The sequence below is a fragment of the Gracilinanus agilis genome, chromosome 1 (assembly GCF_016433145.1).
Source record: "Gracilinanus agilis isolate LMUSP501 chromosome 1, AgileGrace, whole genome shotgun sequence".
NCBI classification, from domain to species: domain Eukaryota; kingdom Metazoa; phylum Chordata; class Mammalia; order Didelphimorphia; family Didelphidae; genus Gracilinanus; species Gracilinanus agilis.
Window position 1 is genome coordinate 294,473,604 of NC_058130.1, and position 27,323 is coordinate 294,500,926.

Below are 27,323 nucleotides of genomic sequence, written 5' to 3' on the forward strand. Positions count from 1 at the left end.
TGAAGGGGAAAGGTGGAGCATGAATCATGTAACCATGTTAAAAATGAATATTAATAAATGTTAAAAAAATAAATAAACAAACAGAAATTTAAAAGCAAAAAAAAAAAAAAAAAAAGCCAGTGGGAAAAGCAGTAGGCTCTGTCTTGCTTTTCTTCCTGGTTCAAATCAGCACTGCTGGCCATATTTTATCTGGTGGAGAGAACTCTAGGAAGTGGCCTCTTACAGAGGCTCTGGGTCTAAGCACAGGCTTGATTGGCAACCTGGAGGGAAAGAGGCTGGGTGCATGTTGGAGACATAATTAGATTAAGAAATTATTGTAATTCAATATACAGTCTCCAAGATTAATCATAATCAGTGTAAGATTGGAAACACGAATTTGGAAGTAAAATTCCTCTTTTGCTTTTTGTCTTTTCTTTTTTCCCTCATTCTCTTTCTTCGAGTTTTTTCCTGATCATGTAAGAGTGATTAGAGAGTAGATTTTATTTTTTTAATCTCTAGTTCCTGAGAATCAGCACAGAGGGAAAAATGTTTGGTAAGATTATGATCTCTGGCATGGGTTGTTTTAAATTAGGTTGTTAGGCAATGGGGGTAAGAAAATGGAAAGCTTTTCATCTATCCCTAAAAAAATAGGAATAAGTATAAATTTAGGGAAGATATGGCCTTCTGTTTTAATTGCCACTTTCTCTTTAAGGTTCAAGGGGATCTCCTGGCCTCATAAGGAAGAAATTTACAATGGAATTTTAAAATGTGGCCACTTAAGGGAGAGACCTACAATTGGAGTTTGAAATAACCTGATTTTTTTTCTTTTCCTTTTCTTTTTGGGAGATCTTAAGTTTGAAAATGAGTAACACTGGGGGCAACCCAAAAAGAAGCCCAAAAGACAGTCCATTTTACAAGGTCCTGATTTCATGGGAAGATAAGAAAATTCCAATAAAATCTTTTATGACATGAAAAGAAGCAATTTATTTCAGTAAATTATGATCAAAACAAGTTTTTACATGGCTTCAATATAGTTCATTTGAATAAAAGGCATTAAAAGAGTTTAAAATAGCTATAAGGGAAGATAATCAAAAGGAACTGCTTTGGGTGTTTTTTCCTAGATAAAGTCACTATGCCACTGTCTAAGTATGAATCCCCTTCCTTCCCCTAGAAATTTCCTTTAACCCTAGACAATCCATCCTTTTGTAATCTTGTGCCTGTACCTGTGCTTTCATCATAGAAGATCCACTCTTGGAGAGGGAAGGGGATGTTAGATCTTTTGATTCTTCTCCTCCCTCTCTGACCACACCCCTTCCTTCTGTTCCTGACTACACTCCTCCAACATCTATACCTTATCTCTTCCTCCTCCTACTGTCTCTCAGCCTCTTCCTCCTTCTCCTCCCCTCCTTTATCAATTGAGCATTCATTCCATTTAATGCCTGATTTCCCTACAAATCTGTTAGGCAAGACATCTTATGAAAACTAAGGGCCACCATATGTTGTTCTCCAAATGGCTCTTGGTCCCTAAAACTGCCTGAGGTACCCAGTCTTTCTTCCTGATAGTCAAGCCCCTTCCTTTGAAATTCCAGCAGATATCCTTGTGGGCTTCATCCTCTATTGAGGCAAGCCTACTAAGTCAGCTGTTTCTGTTCAGATTAAGACAAAAGGAGCCTCCCACCCCACCTTCCATTCCTTAGGATCCTTTACTCAAGGATGCTATTTAAAGAATTTCCCCAGTAATTGAGTCATTGAGCATGAGATAATAATTCCATTTAAATCTGAATATAATTTGCCTATTCTCCCAGTAAAAAAGCCTAAGTCAGGCCCAGATATGAAACCTGTTTATCAGTTTGTACATGATATAAGGGCAATAAATAGCCATGTCATCTCATGCCATACTGTGGTTCTGAATCCTGCAACCATAATCTCCTCAATCCCCAGTGAAGCTCAATATTTTATAGTAGAGGATCTGTATTATGCATTTTTCTCCATTTCTATCGATGAAAATTCTAGGAAAATATTTGTTTTTATCTGGAAAGGTTTCCAGAGGACATCGACAAGGTTACCAGAGAGATGTGTAGAAAGTTCAACTTTGTTTTCACAAGTTTTAAAGTGGAATTTAGTTAATATCATTTTGGGAGGAGATTTTTAATATAATTTGCTGGTGACTCACTTATAGGAGCACCAGATGCACAGATGTGCCAAGAAGACAGTAGGCCATCTCCTCTTAAAGCTACACAGAAGAGGTCACAAGATTTCCAGAACAAAGCTTCAGTGGTGTCACCCAAAGATGGAATACTTGGTCTTTGTTTTAACCAATGGACTCAGCTCCATTTCCCCCAAGTGCATTGAAGCTATTCAGCAAATTGTTGCTCCATCTACTAAGAGGGAGCCAAGAGCAAACTTGGAGGCAACAGGGTTCTGCAAGCAATGGAATCCTCATTATGGGGAAATTACTAAACTCCTTGTAGCTCTAATTAAAAATTCAATTCTTGAACCACTTCAATTAGATTCAGAACACCTGTAGGTTCTTTCAGAATGAAAACAAACCATTTTGTCTACCCTTGCTCTGGGAATTCCAGACTATAAAAAGTCATTTACTTTTATATATACATGAACAAAGTGTGTGTGTGGGGGGGGGGGGAGGGTAACTTCTGGAGTCTTAACTTAAACCTGGGGGTTTGTACAGCACCCACTTGCTTATTATTCAGCAGTTGACACAATACTAGAGTGCCCCTAATGGATCTGTACCCCATGAGTTCCAAGCATTACTGCTCCAATGTAGGATACAAGCATATTCAGATCAAAGGTTTGCTATATATATGAGATAATTTTATTAGGAAATGAAAATATGACCCTTAAACACTGTACAGTCCTTAATTCTGCAACATTGCTTCCTGATTTGCCTATCTCTGGGGAACCATTACATAATTGTGAATCAGTAGTGGACATGACTGAAAAGCCCTAATGATCTCTCTGTTATGTCTTTAGAAACCCCATATTTAATTCACTTCATTGATGGTTTATCTTTTATGAACATGTTACCCTAGGGCTGCTGTTAACACAGAATTTGCTACCATTTGGGTAGATTCATTATTCTCTAAAATTAGTACTTGGGGAACATAACTGTTGGCTTTCAAAAAAAGCTGTATACTTGTAAAGGGAAAGAGAGCAACTATTTACACAGACTCCAGGTATGCTTTTGGTGTCTGTCATGCTGTTGGAATGCTCTGGATGCAAACAGACTTTCTTACTTCTGCTGGCAATACAATCACAAATGCAGAGATCATTAAAGAACTGTCTACTCTCTAGCCACCCCCATCTTTGGCTATTGTTCTGTCCATACAGGTGGTATTGACCCTTCCTCTAGGAGGAATCATCAGCAGATACTGCAGCTAAGCTTGCTGTAGAAGGACCTGAGTTAATTTTAACTAATATCTAATAATGAACCAAATCTCTCTCTGTTATAATGAACAAGAAGTGAAGAAGTGGAAGCAAAGGTTTAAAACAAAGCACATTAATAGGGTTTGGGTGTCTTCAGAAGAGAAGCCCCTACTTCCTAGAAGCTTCTATCATCAAATATGTTTGATTGTTCACAGGAGTGGTCACTATGGTATTCAGGAGATTGTGGACTCAGTTAAAAGTCGCCATGGTATAATCAATATAAAATCCCAGGTGTGTGCGGTCTTCCCCACTTGCCAGGCATTTAATCAACGTGCTTTCAATACCAAAATTTTGGTGGGCATCCCCTGGCTTACATACCTTTTGAGCATTTACAAATTGATCACATCAGCATGCCTAAAGCTAAGTATTATAAAGTTTGTCTTGCTATAGTGGACCAATTCACAAGATGGATAGAAGCCTTCCCCAGTGCTTGGCCCACAGCAGCTTTTGTTGCTAAAGTGTTCTTGAGGAAGACTGCTTTCCAGTTTGACTCACCTCCACACACTGACTCAGATAGAATTCATTTTACTGTTGAGAATTACTCCCAATTTCCATATATCCTACCATTCCCAGAGCTCAGGCCAAGTTGAATGTATGAATAGAGAACTTAAAAACATGAATGGCAAATTGTGCACTGAGACTCACTTAAAGTGGCCTGAGGTTCTCCCTTTAGTTCTATTTTACCTTCACAGCAGACTTAGGGAAAATCTACATGTCCTACCATTTTGAAATGCTTTTTGGACATCCCACTATAGAGGGTCAACACCCCCTGGGAAAAGACATAGCTCTTAGTGCCAATTCCACAGAGATGCTGAACCGGAGAGTCTCTTATACCCTTTTAGGAAGTCTACAGAGACCAAACACAAATAGGTGTGTAAATCTCCTAACATTCAGCAGCTATGGTATTAGGGAACAGTCAGCTGTAACAAATTAAAGACAAAGGACAAACTCAGGCACTGTGCTTCCAGAGAAAAACCTTCCATCCAATAAAGAAGCCTCCAAAACAAAAAGGTGCTTAACATTCAAACCAAATTAGGGATACTTGGCACTGGGGTTTCTCAAAGGTAAAGGTAAACTGAGTCATCCAAAAATCCACATTGACATTATATACAAGATTTACAGGCCAAATTACGTGAACTGAGGTACAGTCTGGACCTCTAGACAATTCAATCCATGATCTACATCTGGGAGACAAGATGTATGCAAAGAACTTTCAGTGAATTGGAGAAACTCAGCCTGCTTGGGAAGGCCCCTTCCAACTGTTGCAAACTATTCTGACTGCCATTGAAATTAGAGAAAAAGACTCCTGGGTTCACTATTTTCATATGGAACAGGTACACTCTACTGACACTGATGAACAATATCCTGTCACATTGTACATTATTGCTTATTTGTTTTTTAATTTGGTTTTTCTTTCATTGTTATTCTTATCATTTTGTGACTAGGGAGCTTATAAATTAATCTAATTCAGTTTACTCTTTAAAAAAAAGTCACTCATTTGGTATTATTTGGTTCTTAGCACTTAGCCATGTTACATTTTCCTCTTTCGTACTCTTTTTCCCATGAATGGACATGGGATAATGCTATCATTAAAGTCCATAGCCAAGTAAGACATACCCTACACCAAGGGAAGGTCACTTAACTTTGTGGATGTTGGGTCTGTCACCAGCTCCATCAGAGTTCTATTTTGTCATAGGCAACAATTTCAGTCCATGTGAATGAGACTTTGCCATTACTTGCATTTCATAAAAAGTCCTGTTGCCTAAAAAGCTTTTTGTTTCTATTGCTTTTACTATATGTCACATAAATAATGCAAGTGGACTCCAACTAACTGATTACAATCTTTATCATTGGTCTCTGAGAAATTCAAAGATTTGAAAACGTTGGTTGATTTTAACATGTCTTTTAAGGTAATTTTCAGATATTTGGGAACCTTTGATCACGTACCCACCTTTAAATTGTGTGTGAAGAGAAATAGTAGATATATTAGGTGAAAATGTGAAGTGAAGTGGAATCTCACTATTTTATTTCCTTCCATAACATTTATTTGTGCTAAGGCGAAACTTAATAACATAAAGGATGGGACACATAAATATATATCTTTTGCAACTTCACTGTTATTACTTCATCTCAGATGAAGGTAGATTCCCCATGGAGTTTGGTGACCCCTGAGCAATTCTGTGTCTGTAATTCTTCAGTTTACTCTGCTCTTCCTCAAAAATGGTATGGAACCTATGGTTTGGCACAGAGACTTTTCGGGGCTGCTATGCTCACTTTTGAAATGATGGCAGTAATAGATTCTATTAGAAATTGTTCTGCTGAAGTTAAGAAATTGGCTAAAGATATGGTTCAAGCTATCTCCTGAACATCAAAGGCTATCCTTCAAGAGGAGATTGATTCCTTAGTCATATAAAACTGGCTATTTCTTGATATGCTTACAGCCACTTCAGGGGGTGCTTGTGCTGTGATCAGGTTCAATTGTTACAAATGTCCTTGAGCTTCGAAGGATTTTGAATGACACAAGCAAATTGCTTTAGAGGACCATGGGACATCTGATACCTCTCATGACTACAGGAACAGGTTTGCTGGCAATTAAGGCCAAATCGGCCTTTTAATCCTGGGAATTTGTGTCCATTTCAGAATTTGCCTTAGTTGTAGCATTAAAGTTTATGCCAAGGTTCTACTAGGGGAAAAAATTATGTACACTCATATTAAGGATCATGACCATGCTAAGGAGACAATAGCTTGCATTTGTAAGTGATCGATCTGTTGGTTTTTTTTAATGTCCATGTTTGACTGCCACATTGTTTAATGGAGTTTGAAATAAGACTTTTTTTTCTTTCTTTCTCATTTGAATTTTTATTAATTTTTTTTAAACTTCAGTTTATGGGCTCATGACTGGTATTTGATATTGAAGGATCAGCTTATAATGTCTAACAGCTCTGACAATATTGCATCTCTCAGCCTTAAGACTGTCATTGGTCATTTAATATTATGGGACTCTAAATGGTGTTTGGGACTGATTTCAGAAAAAGAGACTGCTAGTAAGCCACTGATCAGTGCTGATGAGCACAAGATCATGAATGTCAACAACCTATGGGGATGATAAATGTCAATGCCAAAGTAGGGGAGCTATCTCAGAGGACTTGGAGAAGCAGTTATTCAGTAAATTCTCAGGTTGGATTTCTCTGTTTCAGCCTGTAAGATATGAAGACTAAAACATATTCCTATTTGGCTCTAACTCTGGTTTGCTATCCCTATGACTAAAGTAGAAATCAGACTAGGGGATCATATCCCCCTTTTGTCAGACTTCTGTCGCCTTTTTAATTTGGCATGACAACTGTCTTTAGTCACAGCAAATGGTTAGGTAGCTGCAATATTGCTGCACCTGTCCTACATTTTGATAGTATATAAACTATCTCGATGAGAGGTATGAATATGTATCAGAGACTTGTTGTGATTTTAATTTCTACTTCTATATATATATACATATATATACTTCTATTTATACATTTTTTATATATTTAATTTAATTTTCTCTCTCCTCTTTTATTTTGGGGAAGTGATCCATATGTTATTTAAGGCCTTCTTAGATCAATAACCTGATAGCCCCCCTGAGGAGGGATTGTGAAATTATCTTAAAAGTCCATAGTCTAAACTCTTAGGAAAAGATATCACCAATAACCTAGACCAGGATAGCAGATCTATCTCCTGGAGAAGATGTTATAAGGACCACCATGATTCCAAACAGACTAAAAAGATGATAACAGTAGAGGATGTTCCCAGAAATCAAACATTATATTATGAGACTGTGTGAACCTTTAGATATTATAAACTTAACTGGGGGTGAGGGGGGAAGGGGAGTTTGAGCCCTCCATTCACTTTTATTCCTCCCATGCTTTGTTATTTTATCCTGATTGTAAAACTCTTGTGCTATAAAAGGGAATTCCCCTAATGACTCCTTGTCAATGTACCTCTCAATCATTTCTTTAATTATGGTAAGAAATACGCAAATTGTAGTTACACTCTTCATGATGTAATGGACATGGACGATATCTTTTTTGCCCTTATGTAACTAGTAAGACAATTCTAAAATATATTGACACCATATATGGAATGATTCATTGGAGAATCAACAGAATCAAAAGTGGAGAGACTTAACATGCTGGCCTCCCAAAGAATCAGAGGGGAGAACTGTATGAAGTTAACATAAAAATACAGCCCCTTACTCACACATATGCATTAAGGAATATGATCAGGAGACTACATGGCCACCTGGAGGTCAGACTTGTGAGTCAAACTGTCCAATCAGAGTAGCCCCAGTAGGAATGCCATCATTAGCCTTATAAGAGTTGGGCTGAACAGGAGCTCACTCTCTGCTTTTTTTTTTTTTTCTTCCTGGTGGGATCAGAGTTTTCCTTGCTCTCTCTGATCAGTCACTAGGTTTAACTGGCCCACCACCACTTGTGGCTGGCTGCCTGCTGCTCTGCCCCTTGCTGTCACTTGAACTGGAAACCAAGAACTGAAGAAATGCAATGTGGTTTGGAGACTTTTTATAGTTAGTCTGACCAGGTGATATTTCATTTTCTCTTTCTGGTTCTCTATCTTGCTATTCTTCCTAAAGCTGCTCTCCCTCTCTCCTTGGCCAGCACTTCTGATCTTATTTTATGTGGCACAGTGATCTTTAGAAAGCAGGTGCTTGCCCTGGAGGCTCTGGATCTGGACTGCTGAAGCAGCAGCTCCACTGAGAAAACCTGGAGGGAAAAAGGCACGGTGCAGCTTGGAAAATTTTAATTAGACTACTCTTGCTTTCTCTTTCTCATTTTTACTACTAAATGGCTATAATTCAATATATGATCTCCAATATTAATTTTAAACTTTGTAGGAGGCTGCTAATTCTAAAGTTATCTTCAGGTTCATGACAACCCTGACATTAGGAAAAGGCACAGAGGAGAAATGTGGGAAAAGACAGGGAACAGAACAAATAAGAATTACATAACTAGATAGGAATTCCAATGGGAAGTTTCTCAAAAATGATTTAGGCTACTGAGGGTTCTTAGAGGCAGCTTAGGATAGTGAGTACAAAGAGCTGGCCTTGGAGTTAGGAACACCTGGTACATATACTAGCTGCATGGCCCTGGGAAGATGACATAAGATCTCAGTGTCCCAAACAATTCTGTAATTAATTGATTTAAGTAGAGAAAGTGGAAGATGACAGATTTAATGAGGTATCATGTGAATGAAGTACAAAGACTTATCTAAACCTATTTGATGCCTTACAAAGTGTAAAAAAGTACTATGAACAAGAGTGGGAATTTGGCATTGCCTCTCTGACAACTGACCAAACTCCAGCTGCCTCTTAAAAGAAAAGCCTTTTAACCTAGAAAGAGTTTGAGGTGCATTTAAGATGTATCCAGGAAGAGACAAAGAGACTTACTTTTTATGGAGGCACAGGAACAGAGAAACAGCCTGTCAGTAAGGAAACAGTTTCAAGGCACAGGAACTCTGGCAACAGAGAAGAAAACCAACCACAGATTCCAAAAGATAACTAATCTTGTTAACCAAGGCACAGCTGCAGTAAGGCAGATCCAGGTAACCTGGATGCATGTTTTGCTAAGAAATATGAGATTGGGGCAGCTGGGTAGCTCAGTGGATTGAGAGCCAGGCCTAGAGACGGGAGGTCCTGGGTTCAAATCTGGCTTCAGACACTTCCTAGCTATGTGACCCTGGGAAAGTCACTTGGCCCCCATTGACTACCCTTACCACTCTTCTGCCTTGGAGCCAATCAAGACGGAAGGTAAGGGTTATTAAAAAAAAAAAAAAAACACAGAAAAAAGAAAAAAAAAAGAAATATGAGATAGGAAGGAGCTGTCTTGACCACATGTATTTCCCACATTTATTCCTTTCTATGAGAATACTCTGTTCTCAGTCATCACACAGATGCTGTGTATATTTATGAGAGAGTATGTCCGAGGTTTATGGTGGGGAGTATTTTGTGGCTATCATCCTGACTCTGCCATAAATGCCTTTGCTTGAAGATAATTATGTCTACCAGCTGACTATTAAAAGTAATCTCCCTGATGGGGAGGATAATGAAGTATAGTTTCAGGGACCTTGGAATCTATTAAAGTAGTCACTCTACTCAAGGACTCAACCTGAAAATCTTTGACAGCTGAATTGATTAGATTTCCCAGAGAAGTTAATACATGAGAAAAATATGTGTGGTTCTTGGATTTTTATAATGGCAAACATCATCTTCTTTCTGGGGAATGCAAATGAATCAATACTGCTTGCTATAGAAAGTATGTATACATGCATAAATATATTTATATTTATATATATACGTATATATATAAAAACTTCGCTTTTTATACTGATACATGTCAGTATAAAAAGCAAAGGTTTTTTTTCCCCTCATAATACCAATTACCTATGGAAGCTGAGTTAGCATTCAAAGGTAGAATACTAACTGAAAATACCATAAGCACACCCATAAATCTTTTAATTTTCATCTCTCAGCTCCATGCATTTTCTCTGGCTGTCCCCCATACCTGAAACATGCTCTCTCTCCTCTGTTCTATCTGACTTCCCTGGCTTCCTTTAAGTATCAAATAAAATCCCACTTTCTAAATTTGGAAGACTTCTTCAACCCCTCTTAATTCTAGTGCCTTCTCTCTCATTTCCTATTTATCTTGTACACAGATTGCTTTGTATATATTTGTTTGCATGTTGTCTCTCCCATTAGACTGTAAACTCCTTGAGAACAGAGACTGACCTTTTTGTATCCTCAAAGCTTAGCACCAGGTCTTAATAAATGTTTGGTTAATTTATTAATAAAACATCTCAAGGCTATCTTTCTGATATTTCTCCTGAATTCACTGGGAAGATCCATGCCCATACATATCATTTGACTATAATCTTACAAGTTTTGATTATTTCTCATTTTCACCACTAACAAGCTCTGAATCTCTCTCTTTGGGAAAAAATAATGTGCATGAATTCCTTCTTTTTTTTTCTATTACCTGCTTGCTATAACACTGCATATTTGAAGAAGTTTTGGCTGCCAAATATAAGAATTTAAATGGGCATAAGAAACTAATAAAATCCTTTCATTTTAAAACTCCTTTGGAAGCCTCTCTTTCCAAATGCTACTTCTAGCGATTCTAATTTGCCTCCACAACTAGCATTTCTATAAGGCAAGTCTACTCATACCACTACTCTAACTCAGAAAGTTTCATTAAGTGTGGTATTTGAAGCCATTTGTAATCTAGAACTTTCCAGGGTAAGTACACAATTCAAAATAATTTCATGCTTTTCAATCCAGTCACACTGGATTTCTTGTCTCCATGACTTTGCCCAGGCTGTCCCCAAGTCTAGAAATTTTTTCCTCAACCTGACCCCCTGGAACCCTTTCAAAGTTCAATTCAGCTGCTACTCCTTCAAGTGACCTTCTTGTCTGCCTCGGTTGCTGTTCACACCACCACCACCCCCATCATTGCACTTTTCTTGTATATAACTTTTACTTATCTGTAAACATGTTGTATCCTCCCAGTCTGGGATGTAAGTACCTTGACAACAAGGGCTATCTTATATTCTCAGGGCCAAGTAGAGATAGTAGAATATAGCAGTAAACTAGCCAGGGAAAGATATGATTTATTACTTTGATTATAGGTTGGTAAAATTATTCAAAGAAGGGGGAGGCTGACAGGTAGCATTTTTTATGGAAAAAAAATAATATCACTGAACTAGAAATGAAGTTAATTGTCTGGGTTTAGTCCATTAATTGTCTGATCTGTAGAAAGTCACTTCAACTCTCTGGGCCTCAATTTCCTCAATTATAAAATGAGAAATATGGTTGGAATTATATCTAAGTTGCCTTCCAGTTCTGATATTCTGATTATAAATCACTTCCCTTAAGAGGATAAGGGACATAAGAGTGGACAACAAAGGAACAAAGGGCCTCTGGTTCCTCATAATGAAACCTTTTATCTCTACTGAGTCTCTCCTAACACACAAACACTTCAATAGAATTTAAGCTTCTAGAGGCTTTTTTGTTTTTGTCTATTAAAAGTGTCTACCACATAATAGATGCTTAATAAATGCTTGCTGAATTAATGCATGAATACCCAACAGCTTCCAAAATACCCTTAGTCAAGATCAATACATCAGAAAACCACGGATTTGGAAATGCCCCAAACAAAATCCCTTCAGCAGGCAAGCCAAGTCAACAGGATCCTTTTATTCAAAGGATAACATAGGATAGAAGTAACCTATTACTTGAATATTGACTAGTTGATGAAGTAGGGCTCAAGTGCTATAGTGTGGAAGCAGAAGAGCTAGATTTATGAAATAAGTAACCCATGGAATTGTGTTTCTCTCTCCCTATTTTCTTGTATTCTTTTTTCATTCAAATAAGTATTATACACACAAGGCACAATGCTACAAACCAAAAGAAATGCAAAGCAAGATATGGTTATCCCCCACAAGGAATTCATATACTACCAAGTTATCTTTATGCGTTCCCCTTCCCTTTGTAGTATTTTCTCTCTTGTTCTTAACTTCTTCCCTGTCAGACTATAATTACACTTTCTGCTAGCAGGAATTATTTCAATTATTTTATTAGAATCTACAGTGCCTAATACATAGTAAGTGCTTGCTGACCGATTTCTACAAGCCTTGAATAACTATTCTAGTCCAAAAATTACTCTAGTTACTTTGCAGCCTGTCACTGAAGTTAAGAAAGCTAGGAAATCTCTTTTACAATTTTCTTCAGCAGAGAAGCTGCTCCAATTCTTAGTTTTGTTCACTCTGTTAAATCTCCTATCATCTCAGATGATATATTATGTGAATAAGTGGAATCTAAGATTCCTGATCTTATTCATTTAACTTCAGAGCTGGTTCTTCGCATCCAGCGGATCCCAGGGAATTTACTGCAGAAAGCCAGTGACTTCTTTTACAGACTTTGAGAGCAAGACAGACAACCTTAGAAATTATCAAGTCTTTATTATACAGAACAGTAAACTAGGGCTCACAAAGGTAAAGTGATTTGCCCAAGTTACTCAGATAGTGGAAGAGCCAAGACTGAGCTTCATATTACCTGACTGTATCCTGTGTTTCTTCCATTATACCACACCATAATTCTGGACCTTCCTTCTACACTCCTGTTCCATTCCTCTAAAATATCCAGTAGCTAAAATAAATTCCCGATTCAAGATCCACTGCTCTAGACACTGTGCCATTAAACTGCCTCTAGAAAAGGAATACATTCAGAAAAATGAAGGTAAAGAGAAGGAAATGTATATAAAATCAACATGGATAATGTACTCTTTTGATATGGAGAATCAAGATGCATATGAGATGTACACAAATGCATAATGTGATTAAAATAAATTCAAAATAATCGGAGGGAGGAGGTAGCACTAATAACTGAAAGAAATCAAGAAAGATCTTCTGGAGAAGGTGGCACTTAGGCTGAGTTTCAAGGAAGTCATGAATTCCAAAAGGCAGAAATGAGGAAGAAGTCTCCAGAAGAGTTGCTCAACCAAAGGTAAAGAGGAAGTAGTAGATCAAGAAGAGGGAATATCAAGAAGGCCAATATAGCAAGAAAACCTAGTACATGAGAGGGAGAATGTGAGACCCATCTGGATTCCCTCAAATCAGGCTACAAAGAGATTTAAAATCCAAACAAAACAGTTTGTGTTTAATCCTAGAAATATTTATTCATAAGGATTAGGCTTTCATTGCTGTTTATTCATAGAGAACTAACAGATTTCTGAGTAGGGGAATGGCCAGGTCAGACTTGTGGTTTAGGAGAATCAGTTTGGATACTGCGTGGAGGATGCATCCCAGAGAGGAAAGATTCCATTAGAATACAAATTAGAAGGCATTATAAATACAGGCAACAGAGTAATCATGCCAGGGCTCTGACCATGTGAACTGAGAGAATTAGATTGTTACAAGATGGAATCCAGGTATATATAATCAAAAAGTCTCTCCAAATAACTGGACATCAGCAGTGAATAAGAGTGAAGGTAAATAAAAGATTACAAGGTAAATAAAAGAATAGTAGTACCCTGCATAGAAATAAAAAGTTAGCAGAAAAGATGAGTGTATATGTATGTGTATGTGTGTGTGTCTGTCTGTCTGTTTGTAGATAGAAAGAGACAAAGAAAGACACACATAAGTCTTTGTGGAGTTTTAAGATTTTATACCTTTAAACTACACTGAGACTTTGGAGATATTCTCTGATGCGTATGAGTAAGAATGAAAGTTATCAGATTAGAAATTACATAATTAAATCCATAAAAAATGATAAGATCACTAAGAGAGTGGTTATAGAGATAAAAAGAAGACTACAGTGGTATGCACATTATGTGAGGAAAAATAAAATAGTAAAAATTTATTGACTCATATTCACAACTTTTTACACATTAAAGAGCTTTTAATATGCAGTATTGTGCTGCAATTCCTTCTTTTAGATGCTCTGGCATTAAGTTCTCAAGATTTTAAAACATTTTCTTTAAAGTTGTCTCAATGAAACCACACATCACATTGGGTTACTGAATGTATCACTGACAAACAGTTCGTTTTTCCAAGACAATTCCATAGGTTTTCTATGAGGTTTAAGTCAGATAAGTTGCCAGGTAATTTTGAAATGTTTATCTTCATCTTTTGTATAACTTCTTAACTTTTCCAGATATAACAATAGTACATGGTGATAGCCCATCTCCACTTAGGTATTTCTATAATTCCATAACAATTCTACCTCTCTGTATAACAAATATAAAAATCAGAGTTTATCATTCCTTCAATGGGGACAAGGAAATTTTCAAATACCAGAAGCTTCAAAATTCCCCAAATACTTTTGGGATAGATGTTTTACAGTCTTAATAAAAGGTTTACCTGGAGTTGTTCTGATAACAATTTTTATACTAGTTTTAATTAAAAAGTAAGTAAAAGTTGACTTTCCAAGTTTCATTATTTTAGTCTTTGTATTGCCTTGTACATGAAAAAGATTTTTTCTTCATAGTAATGAATAGAAAGGTATTTTAAAACTGGATTATTTCTGTTCTTCTCACTTCAAAAAGTCTTCTGCTGAAAAATCAATAACAAACTCTGTGTCTGGTCAGGACCCTCTGAAAATATTTGCTTACTACTGGCCAGGTTTTTTGCAGTATTAGCTTGCTGGTTCATATGAGCTTTTGCTTTTCTGTTTTCATCCAAACTCTTCTTTTCCATTTGGTAAAACTAATCTCTTTCCCTAGATGGTATGAATTATCCTTGAAATGCTTTACCCATACCAGAAAGATTCTGTTGTATCTCTAAATCATTCATATGTTATTTAAGAGCTATAATTGCAAGTCTCCTTGGAATAATTTACACTTTTTAAAATGAGATAATTAGAAGCATAACAAAGGAGCACAAACAAACATGTGCATGGCACAAAATCCATCCCAAAAAAAGGTGAGAAAGCAGTTCAGGCTGGTCAACATAAGTCTTTTCGAGTAAACTTATCAGAAAAAGAAAATATGAGTGACTATTGTTTTCACAAATTAAAACCATATCAAAATTACTGGTTTTTTCCATTAATACAAACACTGCTATGGCACAGAGGTTTAGGGAGCACCCAAACACAAGGGACAGGAAGTGAATGTTAAATTTTCAAAGGATTCTGAGAAAAAAAGTGACAGATGGAAAGAGAACCACATCCAGAAAGGAATAATTATCCAGAAAAAAGTATTGTTGTCAAGAGTATCAAATGCACGCAGAGGAGTCAAGAAGAATGTAGACTGAGAAAAAACTATTTGTTCTAGCAATAAAAAGGTCACATGTAACCCCTGAGAGAGCGGTTTCTATTAAGGGGCAGGAAATTGCAAGGGGTTAAAGTATAGGAGGTGAGAAAGTTGAGGTCACTAATATGTAAATAGGTTTTTCTAGGTATTTGACTATGAAAGAAGAAAAGATATGCGACAATATCTTAAGAAGATAGGGTAGGGAAAATTTTTTTTTAATGGATGGTATGTTTGTGTACTGGAAGGGAAGGAACCAGTGAATAAAGAAAGACTGAAAGTTGGTGGAGATAGGAAATAATTGAAGAGATAAACTCTAAGAAAGAGACTCCAAGAAGTTAAGAGCTCAGGTAGAGTGGTTGGCTTTGGCAAAGAGAAAGATCAGTTGTTTTCTAGTAATACAGAAAAGGAGAGGATGGGAAAATCTTCAGATGATTTGACATACTGAAATGAGAAAAGCACTTGATGGATGGTTTGGATTGTTTCAGTGAAATATGAAGTAAGATTTTCTAAGAAGGAGGAAAATGGGACAAAGTAAATGATTTAAGAAGAGAAGAAGTTGGTATATCAGGAGAAAATAAATAAGAAGTGAATCAGGGTAGAGTAAAAGCAGTATTAAATGCCCAGTTGAGATTATAGAGCATAAATCAGTAGTGGTCTCAATCAGCAAAACTATATGACTTCTTCCCTTAGCATTCAGCAGAACACAAACAGGAACAGAAAAGGTAAATGATTAACTATAGATAACAGAAGAAAAAGAGACTACAAAAGAGAATAACTGAGTGAGATGTATAAAAATAAAAAAATTTAGATGACATATATTAATACATTAATGGGGATAGAAAACAGAAATATTACTTTAAAAGATCAATTCTGATTAAGAAGAAGCTTATCTTACAATGCGTTTATCATTTCTTCTTGCATTTTTTGTAATGAGTCCAGGAGCTGAGGAAGTGTAGTATTATAATACTGATGCTGATGAAGCTGTGCCCCTTTCAAAGCCAATACATATTGATTATGCAGCATATGAAGTTTCATTGTAGCTTTGTCATAACGGTCTTTTGCCTTCTCTGTTTCCTTTCCTGAAGAGAGTAGAGAAAGGTTAGCAAAATTAACTATCATATCATAAAAATATTTTATCATTGGGTCTAGATCAAGTTATCATTTGGTGTCATTTGATATATTTCATAAACCAACCACCAACTGTTACTCAGTAAGCCTATGTTCTCAGGTCTGTCCTAGACACTTTGAGGAATAAGAAAAAAATTAAATGAATTAAGATACCATATCTAATGAGTATTTTACATTGTCACAATGAACAGGTCACTTAACCTCCTTGGACCTCAGTTTCCTTATCAGTAAAAAATTAAAAGGTTGTGCTATATAGCTGCCTAATACCCTTTTGGCACTAGATCCATTATCCTTTCATCACCAGTAGCAGCAAGATTGAATAATATGACAAGGAGATGATATTTATAGGAATAAATAATGACAACAATATAACAAAGATAATAAAATAATTCATATTTTTAAAGTACTTATAAGGCTTGCAAACTACTTCCTCACAATAATCTTCTAAAATAAGTAATGCAAGTACTGATAAATTAGGAACTTAAACTAAGAAATGTTAATTGTTTCCAAAGCTAGTCATTCAGTCAGTATCAGAACTAGGATTTGAACATAAGAATCTTGATGTTCCTCTTTCTTATAGTCTGCCTCACTACCTTAATATATGTTTCCTGCCATGAAGGAAATTATTAATTGAAAAAAATGTCATATGAAAGTAATGCAAGCAACACAAAACAATATCTAATTAAATGTTGAATTATATAGAGGCTGTAAGTACTGAGGAAAGAGTCGGAGAACAAGAGCAAAAATCATACAATTTTAGTGCTGGGAGAGATCCTAGAAATTATCTACCTAACTCTTTCATCTTAAAGATAAAGAAACTAGTGTGCATATGAAATTAACTAACTTGTCAAAGGCCCCAATAGGATTTTAGTGGAAAAGCTAAAACATAAAGTATCTTAACTCTTACTTTACTGTTCTTTCCATTACACCATGAACAGTTGGAGAAGGCATGAAGGATGTAGGATTTGAGTTAGGCCATGAAGAATGAGTAGAAAAAACTTCGATAGGTATTAGAGATATGTAGGAAAAATGTATGTAGATGAGAAGAACAATGAGTATAGAAACCAGAAGCTAATATAGAAAGTAGCTTGCTGAAATTTTAGGAGAGGGGTTAAGATGGTGGCAGAGAAAAAGCAGCTGCTCAACCTCTCCTAACCGAAGCATAAAGGACTCCTAAAGGGGACATAAAAACAAATCCAGATGAACGAAGGGACCCCACAACAGCATTGAAGGTACGTGGAATCGGGGCATTTCCACACTATAAAGGGGTGAAACAGTTCTCACTAAAACACGAGCAGGGCAACCTCTTTCCCCACGCCCCACACCACGTACAGTGCCAAGGCCAGCTCACAAGAGTTAAAGCAGATTTGGGGCATCCATTAAGTCACTGGCAGCTCCAGGGCCTATTCTTGAAAGCAGCAAGACTTAGGACCCCAAGAGGCTAAAGAACGCACACGGACATCGAATACAGACCCTGAGCTCTGGCACGGGTGAAGGCATGGACATAGGGCGTGGACAAGGATCTTGAGCTCAGGCTTGGACCTCTAGTGGGGACCCAGTGCAGACGGGAGCACGGCTGCAGAAGCACCCCCCTGAGACTGCTGAAGGAACCTCAGACAGAGGGGCAGACCAGGGTGGACCACCAGGAGGCTTGAGCCCGAGAACAACAAGACCTGAGACCTCAGGAGCCTAGAGAGCTCAGATAGACCCTGAGTGTGAGGATAAAGCTGAGAAGGGGCTGGACGAACAACAATGGCAAGCCAAAATCGAGAACCCCAGAAGAGAAAGATCATCAAGGACAAATCTGTAACACTCGACAACTTTTACACAGAAAAAATCCAGATAACAGAGCAAACAGCAGAGGAAAAAAAAACAAGTAATCATATCCAAACCTTCACAAAATAATGAAAACTGCTCACAAGCAATTGAAGAGTTCAAATCAGAGATGATGAGAAAGATGGAAGAGATCTGGCAAGAAAATAACAGTTTAAAAGGCAGAATTTTGCAACTGGAAAGTGAGGCTCAGAAATCAAATGAACTGATAAGCAAATTGCACAACAGAAATAACCAGATTGAAAAGGAAAACCAAAAGATTATAGCTGAAAACCAGTCCCTAAAGGCTAGAAAGGAGAAATTAGAAGCTAATGATCTCTCAAGACAGCAAGAACAAATAAAACAAAGTCAAAAGACTGATAAAATAGAAGGAAACATGAAATATCTCAATGAGAAAGTGACAGATCAAGAAAACGGGTCTAGAAGAGACAATCTGAGAATCATTGCTCTTCCTGAAAAAGCAGAAATTAATAGAAATTTTGACTCCATATTAAAAGAAATTATTCAGCAAAATTGCCCTGAAGTTCTACAACAAGAGGGCAATACAGACATTGAAAGGATCCATAGATCACCCTCTACACTAGACCCTCAAAAGACAACACCCAGAAATATAAAAGCGAAATTGAAGAGCTTTCAAGTTAAAGAAAAAATCTTACAAGAAGCCAGAAAGAGACAATTCAAATATCAAGGAGCACCAATCAGGACCACACAGGATCTGGCAGCCTCCACGCTAAAAGACCTCAAGGCTTGGAATATGATATTCAGAAAGGCAAGAGAGCTGGGCCTTCAACCACGGATCAAATGCCCATCAAAACTGACTATATACTTCCAGGGGAAAGTATGGGCATTCAACAAAATTGAACATTTCCAAGTATTTGCACAGAAAAGACCAGGACTAAATGGAAAGTTTGATATCCAACCACAAAAATCAAGAGAAACATGAAAAGGTAAATAAGAAACAGAGGGGAAAGAAAGAAAACTCATAATTTTTAAATTTGCCACTTTAAGGGCTTCAATAAGATCTAATTATCTTTATTCCTATGTGGAGAAATACTATGTATAATTCTCTGTAGTGAACTCTATTCACTATTATAGTATTCACCATTATAGTAATCAGAAGAATAATTCATAGGGAGAGGTTGGAATACTAAATGGTCTAAGATGATATGGAGGTTGGGAAAGAGGTGGGTGAATAGTAGGGGACACCAAGAGAAACTTGATTGAATAAGAAAAATTGCATACAAAGAGGGCATGGGAAGGGGAGGGGAAAAATAATATTATAAAAAGGAGAGGAAGAGAGCATTAAGAGGTAATATTTAAACCTTACTCTCAGTGTAATCAACCCTGAGAGGGAAGAGTAGCTATATTATCCATTGGGATATAAAACTCTATCTAACCCTACTGACAAAGTCAGAAGGGATAAACCAAGTGGAGCAGGGGAGTGGTGAGGTCAAAAAAGGGAGGGGAGAAGAAGGGGGAGGGAATTCATTAGGCCTTTAAAAATAAAAAGAGGGGAATAATAAGGGAGGGGGGTAGAAAGGGAAGTTAATCAAGGGAGGGGATAAGGGATACTGGCTTAAAGCAAACCACTGGTTTAAAAGGAAATAGTGTAAGAAGAAGGGGTAGAACTAGGGGAGGATACAAAAATGTCAGCGAATGCACAACTGATAATTATAACTCTGAATGTGAAAGGGATGAACTCTCCCATAAAAAGGAGGCAAATAGCAGAGTGGATTAGAAACGAAAATCCTACCATATGTTGTCTACAAGAAACACATATGAGGAGGGTGGACATACACAAGTTTAAGGTTAAGGGCTTGAGCAAAGTCTTTTGAGCGTCAAATGAGAAAAAGAAGGCAGGAGGTGCCATTATGATTTCTGACAAAGCCAAAGTAAAAATAGATATGATTAAAAAAGACAGGGAAGGTCATTACATGCTGATTAAAAGCAGTATAAACAATGAGGAAATAACACTGCTCAATATGTATGCACCAAGTGGCATAGCATCCAAATTCATAAAGGAGAAACTGGCAGAGCTCAAGAAGGAAATAGATAGTAAAGCCATAATAGTGGGAGATCTAAATATTCCTCTTTCAGATCTAGATAAATCAAACCAAAAAATAAATAAGAGGTAAGAGAGGTGAATGAAGTCCTAGAAAAATTAGATTTAATTGATATGTGGAGAAAAATAAATAGGGACAAAAAGGAATACACCTTCTTTTCAGCTGCACATGGTACACATGTAATAGGGCATAGAAACATTGCAAACAAATGCAAAAGAGCAGAAATAATAAATGTAACCTCCTCAGATCATAATGCAATGAAAATAATAATTAGTAAGGGCACCTGGACAGGCAAATCAAAAACTAATTGGAAATTAAATAATATGATTCTCCAAAACCAATTTGTCAAAGAAGAAATCATAGAATCAATCAACAATTTCATTGAAGAGAATGACAATGATGAGACATTCTACCGAACCCTGTGGGATACAGCCAAGGCAGTTCTCAGGGGGAAATTTATAGTCTTGAGTGCATATATTAACAAATTAGGGAGGGAAGAGATTAATGAATTGGGCATGCAACTCAAAAAACTAGAAAGCGAGCAAATTAAAAATCCCCAGATGAAAACTAAATTAGAAATACTAAAAATCAAGGAAGAAATTAATAAAATTGAAAGTAAAAGAACTATTGAATTCATAAATAAGACTAGAAGCTGGTACTTTGAAAAAACAGATAAAATAGACAAAGCACTGGTCAATCCAATAAAAAAAAAGGAAAGAAGAAAACCAAATTGACAGTATGAAAGATGAAAAGGGAGACATCACCTCTAATGAAGGAGAAATTAAGGCAATCATTAAAAACTATTTTGCCCAATTATATGGCAATAAATATAACAATCTAGGAGATATGGATGAATATTTACAAAAATATAAATTGCCTAGATTAACAGCAGAAGAAATAGAATACCTAAATTATCCCATATCAGAAAAAGAAATTGAACAAGCCATCAAAGAACTCCCTAAGAAAAAATCGCCAGGGCCTGATGGATTCACAAGTGAATTCTATCAGACATTCAAAGAGCAACTAATCCCAATACTATACAAATTATTTGATATGATAAGCAAAGAAGGAATCCTACCAAATTCTTTTTATGACACAAATATGGTACTGATTCCAAAGCCAGGTATATCAAAAACAGAGAAAGAAAACTACAGACCAATCTCCCTAATGAACATAGATGCAAAAATCTTAAATAGAATACTAGCAAAGAGACTCCAGCAAGTAATCAAGAAGATCATCCAGCATGATCAGGTGGGATTTATACCAGGAAAGCAAGGATGGTTCAACATTAGGAAAACCATCCACATAATTGACCATATCAACAGTCTAACAAACAAAAATCACATGATTATCTCAATAGATGCTGAAAAAGCCTTTGACAAAATACAGCATCCATTCCTATTGAAAACACTTAAAAGTATAGGAATAGAAGGACCTTTCCTAAAAATAATAAACAGTATATACCTAAAACCATCAACAAGCATTATATGCAATGGGGATAAATTAGAAGCCTTCCCAATAAGATCAGGAGGGAAACAAGAATGCCCATCATCACCTCTATTATTCAACATAGTACTAGAAACACTAGCAGTAGCAATTAGAGAAGAAAAAGAAATTGAAGATATCAAAATAGGAAAAGAGGAGACTAAGCTATCACTCTTTGCAGATGATATGATGGTCTACTTAAAAAATCCTAGAGAATCAACTAAGAAGCTGGTAGAAATAATCAACAACTTTAGCAAAGTGTCAGGATACAAAATAAATGCACATAAATCATCAGCATTTCTATATATTTCCAACACACTAGAACAGCAAGAAGTAGAAAGAGAAACACCATTCAAAATCACCCTAGACAATATAAAATACTTAGGAATCTATCTACCAAAACAAACACAGCAATTATACGAAAACAACTACAAAACACTTTCCAAACAAATAAAACTGGATCTAAACAATTGGAAAGCCATTGATTGTTCATGGGTAGGATGAGCTAACATAATAAAAATTACCATCCTACCCAAATTAATATACCTATTTAGCGCCATACCTGTCAAATTACCAAAAAACTTCTTTACTGAATTAGGAAAAACTATAACAAATTTCATTTGGAATAACAAAAGATCAAGAATATCAAGGGAAATAATGAAAAAAATGTGAAGGAAGGGGGCCGAGCAGTACCAGCTATTAAACTATACTATAAAGCAGCAGTCATTAAAACAATATGGTACTGGCTAAGAGATAGAAGGGAGGATCAGTGGAATAGACTTGGGGTTAATGACATCAGCAAGACAATGTATGATAAACCCAAAGAGCCCAACTTTTGGGACATGAATCCACTATTTGACAAAAACTGCTGGGAAATTTGGAAAACAATATGGGAGAGATTAGGTTTAGATCAACATCTTACACCCTACACCAAGATAAATTCAGAATGAGTGAATGACTTGAATATAAAGAGGGAAACTATAAAGGTCTTGATCCATTGATCACATGTTAAAACCAGTGGAAATGTGCATCAGCCATGGGGGTGGGGGGAGTGAAGGGGAAAGTAGGAGCATGAATCATGTAACCGTGTTAAAAATGAATATTAATATATGTTTAAAAAAATCTACATGCTTATAGATTTTTTATTAATAAACCAGCACATTAAAAGCAAAAAAAAAAAATTAAGTAGCTTGCTGAAAATGAGGGCTGCTTGAAAGAACAGTTTAGAGCCAATATAAGAGAAAATAGCCAAAGAGTGGCATAATAAAAGAAATTAATAGCAAAATAAATAAATAAATATTTTAAAGTTTTGAAGTTTATTCATAAGAAGTTGACAAATCTGTTGACTAACCAATAAAAATCATTTAAAAAGCCTAACAAAATAGACTTTTTGTTGTTTTATTTTTGTTTTTTCAGCAAACAAACCTTTAAAATTAATCTATCCTTCCAACAATCGCCTCGTAAGTAAATCTTTGAAAGTTAAAATAAAAGCCTTGATACAACAGATGCATAGTTTATCAAAACAAATTCCTACATTTTCCAGGTCCAAAAATATGTAAGTCTTACTTCATTTCATCACCTCTCAGTAGCATGTTTTCTCTTCATTCTTTTGGACTCTAGGTTTATCACTAAATTGATTAAAGTCGTAGTCCTTTGAATTGGCTTTTCTCTATAATGATGTTATCTTTGTATCAATCATTCTCTGATTTCTTCTTAATTGGAGGAGGTCTTGCATTTTCTTTGAAATAATCTATTTCATCATTTCTTATAGCAAATTATTCCATTCTATTCACATTCAAAATCTGTTTAGCCATTCCCCAACAGAAAGATACTCCCTCAGTTTCCAATTTTTGCTACTATGAAAAGAGCTACTAAATTTTTTTCTACATATAATACCTTTCCTATATCTCTGATTTAATTTGAGGTACAAGTCTAATAGTGGTATATCTGGGTCAGAGTATGCAGAGTTTGGTAACTTTCTGGGCTTACCAAATAGATTTGCTTCAATACACAAGTCCACCTACTGTGTTCTTGTATCTGTTTTTTCCCCACAGACCCTCCAATATTTGTCATTTTCTTCTTTGTCATCTGTTTCCAGCCTGATAGGTATGAAGTAGAACCTCTATATTGTTTCATTTATATTTCTCTAATTATTAGTTATTTAGAGCATTTTTTAGAGCATTTTTAATAGGAATGTTAATAGCAAAAATAATTGTCCTTTTAAAACTGACTTTTCATATCTCTCTCTCTCACTTATCTGCTGGAGAATGACCCTTAGTTTTAGTCATCTAAATTAGTTCCTTATATAATTTGGAAAGCTTTATCAAAGAAACTTGGTGAAAAGATTATTCCACGCAACCTGTTTCTCTTTTAATTATAATTAACTTAGATTCGGGGTTCAAAACTTTAAAATTTTTATATAATCAAAATTATCTATACTTGTTTAGTCATGAACTAAATGTCACGAACTCCTATATATAGATCAAAAAGGTAATTTTTTTCCTTGCTTTTATTTATAATAAGAACTTTCATACTTTGGTCATGTATCTCATTTAGAGCTGAATTAGTTGTACAGTGGTCTATTCTTAATTCACACTTCTATCCAAATTTCACAGAAGTTTTTGTCAAATAGTGAGTGCTTAATCCAGGAAGTTGGATTTGGGAATTAATCAAACATTATGCTACTATTTTTGTTTGTTTATCCATGTTTTGTACCTGAACCACCTTTTTTTTTTTTAAATTGGTACAAAAATGTTTCGAAAACTGTGACTTCATAGTGCAAGCAGAGGTCTGATATTGATCATTATTACTTTTGAGATTACTGACTGTTTTTTCCATATGAATTTAATTATTTTTGTCTAATTCTATAAAATATTCTTTTAGGATTTCATTAGTAGACAACTGATTAAATAAATTCATTTTAGAATTGTCATTTTAAGTATATTAGTTGAACATATCCATGAGCAACTACTGCTTCTCTTTAACTATTTTGGGAAAGAACATGTTACACTTAGATTCACATGGTCTCTAAATGGATTGCAGCAAACTCCCAAATATTTTAAAGTTTTAATACTTATAGTAAATGGAATTTTATAATGAAGATTAAAAAAAACACAGAAAAGAACTGATCAGAACTTCTGAGCATAGAAAATAAAATACCAACATAAATAAATTCAGATTGCCTTGAGAAAAAAAAAATCCAAGACTCCAAACTCAAAGATGCATAGTTGTTAAAACTTATAATTCAATTCAGAAACAAGTTCTGCAAACCATGAGGAGAAAGACCTTCAAATACAAGGAGAGGGAAGGACACTCAAATAATGCAAACATATTCTGAAAACATAGGAGGGAAACGGATAATGTATTCTAAAGAACAATGAAACTCAAAATGCAGCACAGGGTGATCTATCCTGCAAATTTGAGCTTAATCAGCTAGAAAAAAAGATGGACAAACAGAAATGTAGGCATGAATAAATGTAGCATGCAATGACAGTAACAGCAAGAGGGCGACAAGAAAGAAACCAATAAGATACATTTCTAAAATGTACACCAGAAGATGGAGGTGAAGGCAAAAAGTTGGTAGAAGTAACAGCAAAGAAGCAGACTGGTGGCATTATGGGCAGAACCTGGGGGCACCCAACTTAGAGGTGAATTAATGCTTTTTTTATGGAACAACACTACGACATGGGAGAGAAGCGAGAGAAGAAAGGGCATAGAGAGTATTGTGTGATGTGTTGGGATCAAATCAGAGGCTAACAGTGAGAACATGAATATTATGATCTCCAATAGAGAAAAGCCTGTATAGTCTACTAAGTGAGAAAGAAGAGGAGAAGCCTGAAAAGGGGAGGAAAGGAGCCCTAATTTTTGACATAAGAAGATGTTTCACTAATGAGCATGGATGGAGAGAGATAGTTGGTAAAAGGATGTAAAGAACTTATACTGGATGAAGCCTGGGGACTTTAGTGCTTAAAGTGTACTTAGTCCGCACCAGGTGGGGAGGAGCTAGAATCCCTGGGGACAACTGGCACCTGGAGAAAACAGAAAGCATGGACAGAAGGAGGAGATTTTGAGGCAAATATGAGGAAAACAATAACCACAGGGGACAGTATGGATTAACTACATAATGAGAAATGTGGCAGAGGGAAGAGACCTAGCATGGGGTAGTATCTTCCATGACATCTGCAACCAATAACTGGTTTTGTTCTGGGAATGAGGTGTAATGGAAGAAGAGGATGCATGGGGATTACAAGAGGATTACAAGACAGTGGCCAAAAACAAGAAAGGGGAGAACTTGGAATAGATACAGTAGAAGCTTTGATTACATGAAGAATACCAAGGAAAGAGAAAGATCAGATAATTATAGGGGTTATGAACCAGAGAATTAGAGTTTACATTAGAAATAGAGGATGGATAATGAAGAGACTGAAAGAAATCCTTTTTTAAAAGACACAAAAAAGAAATTTTAAAAATTAATTTTTTTTAATTTTAAAATAATTAATTAAAATAATTTTGGCTACCTGGCCAGATAAAAGCAAGAGAAAAAGGAACTAATAAACAAAACCAAAAAAGTAAATTGGTAACAAATGAGAAAAGGAGATCAGGGTGAGGAGAACAAAGCCAGTGGTACAGGACCACCTTAAAAAAAAAAAAAGATTACAGTTAACTAACTAAAGGAATATATACCATGTTTACAACAGAAGAGGAGAAAGAATATACTTTAAGAAAAACAATTTTAGAGAGAAATGGAAGAAAATATAAACCTAACTCATAACTTTAATATTAAACAATCCAATAAAATGAAAAATTGACAGACTGGATAAAAAACCAAATACTCTATGATCTGATGCTTACAAGAAATATATTTAAAAAACACAGACATATACAAAATAAAATTGAGGTGATGGAAAAAATTTACTATGCATCAATGGAGCCAAAAAACAAAAAAACAGAAACTAGGAATTTCTACATGCTAAATAACAAAATATAAATAAACATCCATAAATAAAAAGGGATAAAATTATGCTATAAGGAACCAAAGGCAACAAACCAATGTCGATAACAAATTTGTTCATTCCAAATGCTTTAGTATCAAAATTCATATCAAATTCATGAAGAAAATATGATCTGAAATTCAAGAAAACTTTGAGAGCAACAAATTAAGGGTTTCAATCAGTTTTGGATAAGTCTTAAAGGGGAAAATGTAGAACTGAACAAATTTCTGGAGAAAATTGAGTTAAGAGACTTAAGGAGTCTTCTAAATTGGACAAAAAGGTATATACATATTCAAGGTGAAATCATAACAAAACTGGAAGAAATTTTTTAAAATCAGAACAAATGACTTTATGATTGTGTTTTGAAAAACTCAGGTAAAAAAAGAAAAAATAGTTCCCCAAACAAATGCATAATGCTCCATTTTGCACTCATAAACATCTACTAGGAAGAATGGCTTAAATCTTTTCACGTTAGGTAAGAATATTTGCATAATACTGCACCACCAAGAAATATGCAAGGTTTTGAAACGGTTAAAATATTTAGTAAGTTGTAAAAATGACTATATTTTATCTATTACCACATCCTATTTTACTTTGTGCTCTACTCT

At 35.7% G+C, this 27,323-nt stretch overlaps 1 protein-coding gene across 1 annotated transcript in view; it reads right to left on the reverse strand.

Annotated features, from left to right (window-relative positions):
• FER (FER tyrosine kinase) overlaps positions 1-27,323 on the reverse strand; it is a 273,706-nt gene that overhangs the window by 201,804 nt on the left and 44,579 nt on the right. Inside the window, exon 5 of the mRNA XM_044680270.1 lies at positions 16,111-16,294. Within this exon, the coding sequence (XP_044536205.1) occupies positions 16,111-16,294 (184 nt within the window). The remainder of the gene's footprint in view (positions 1-16,110; positions 16,295-27,323) is intronic.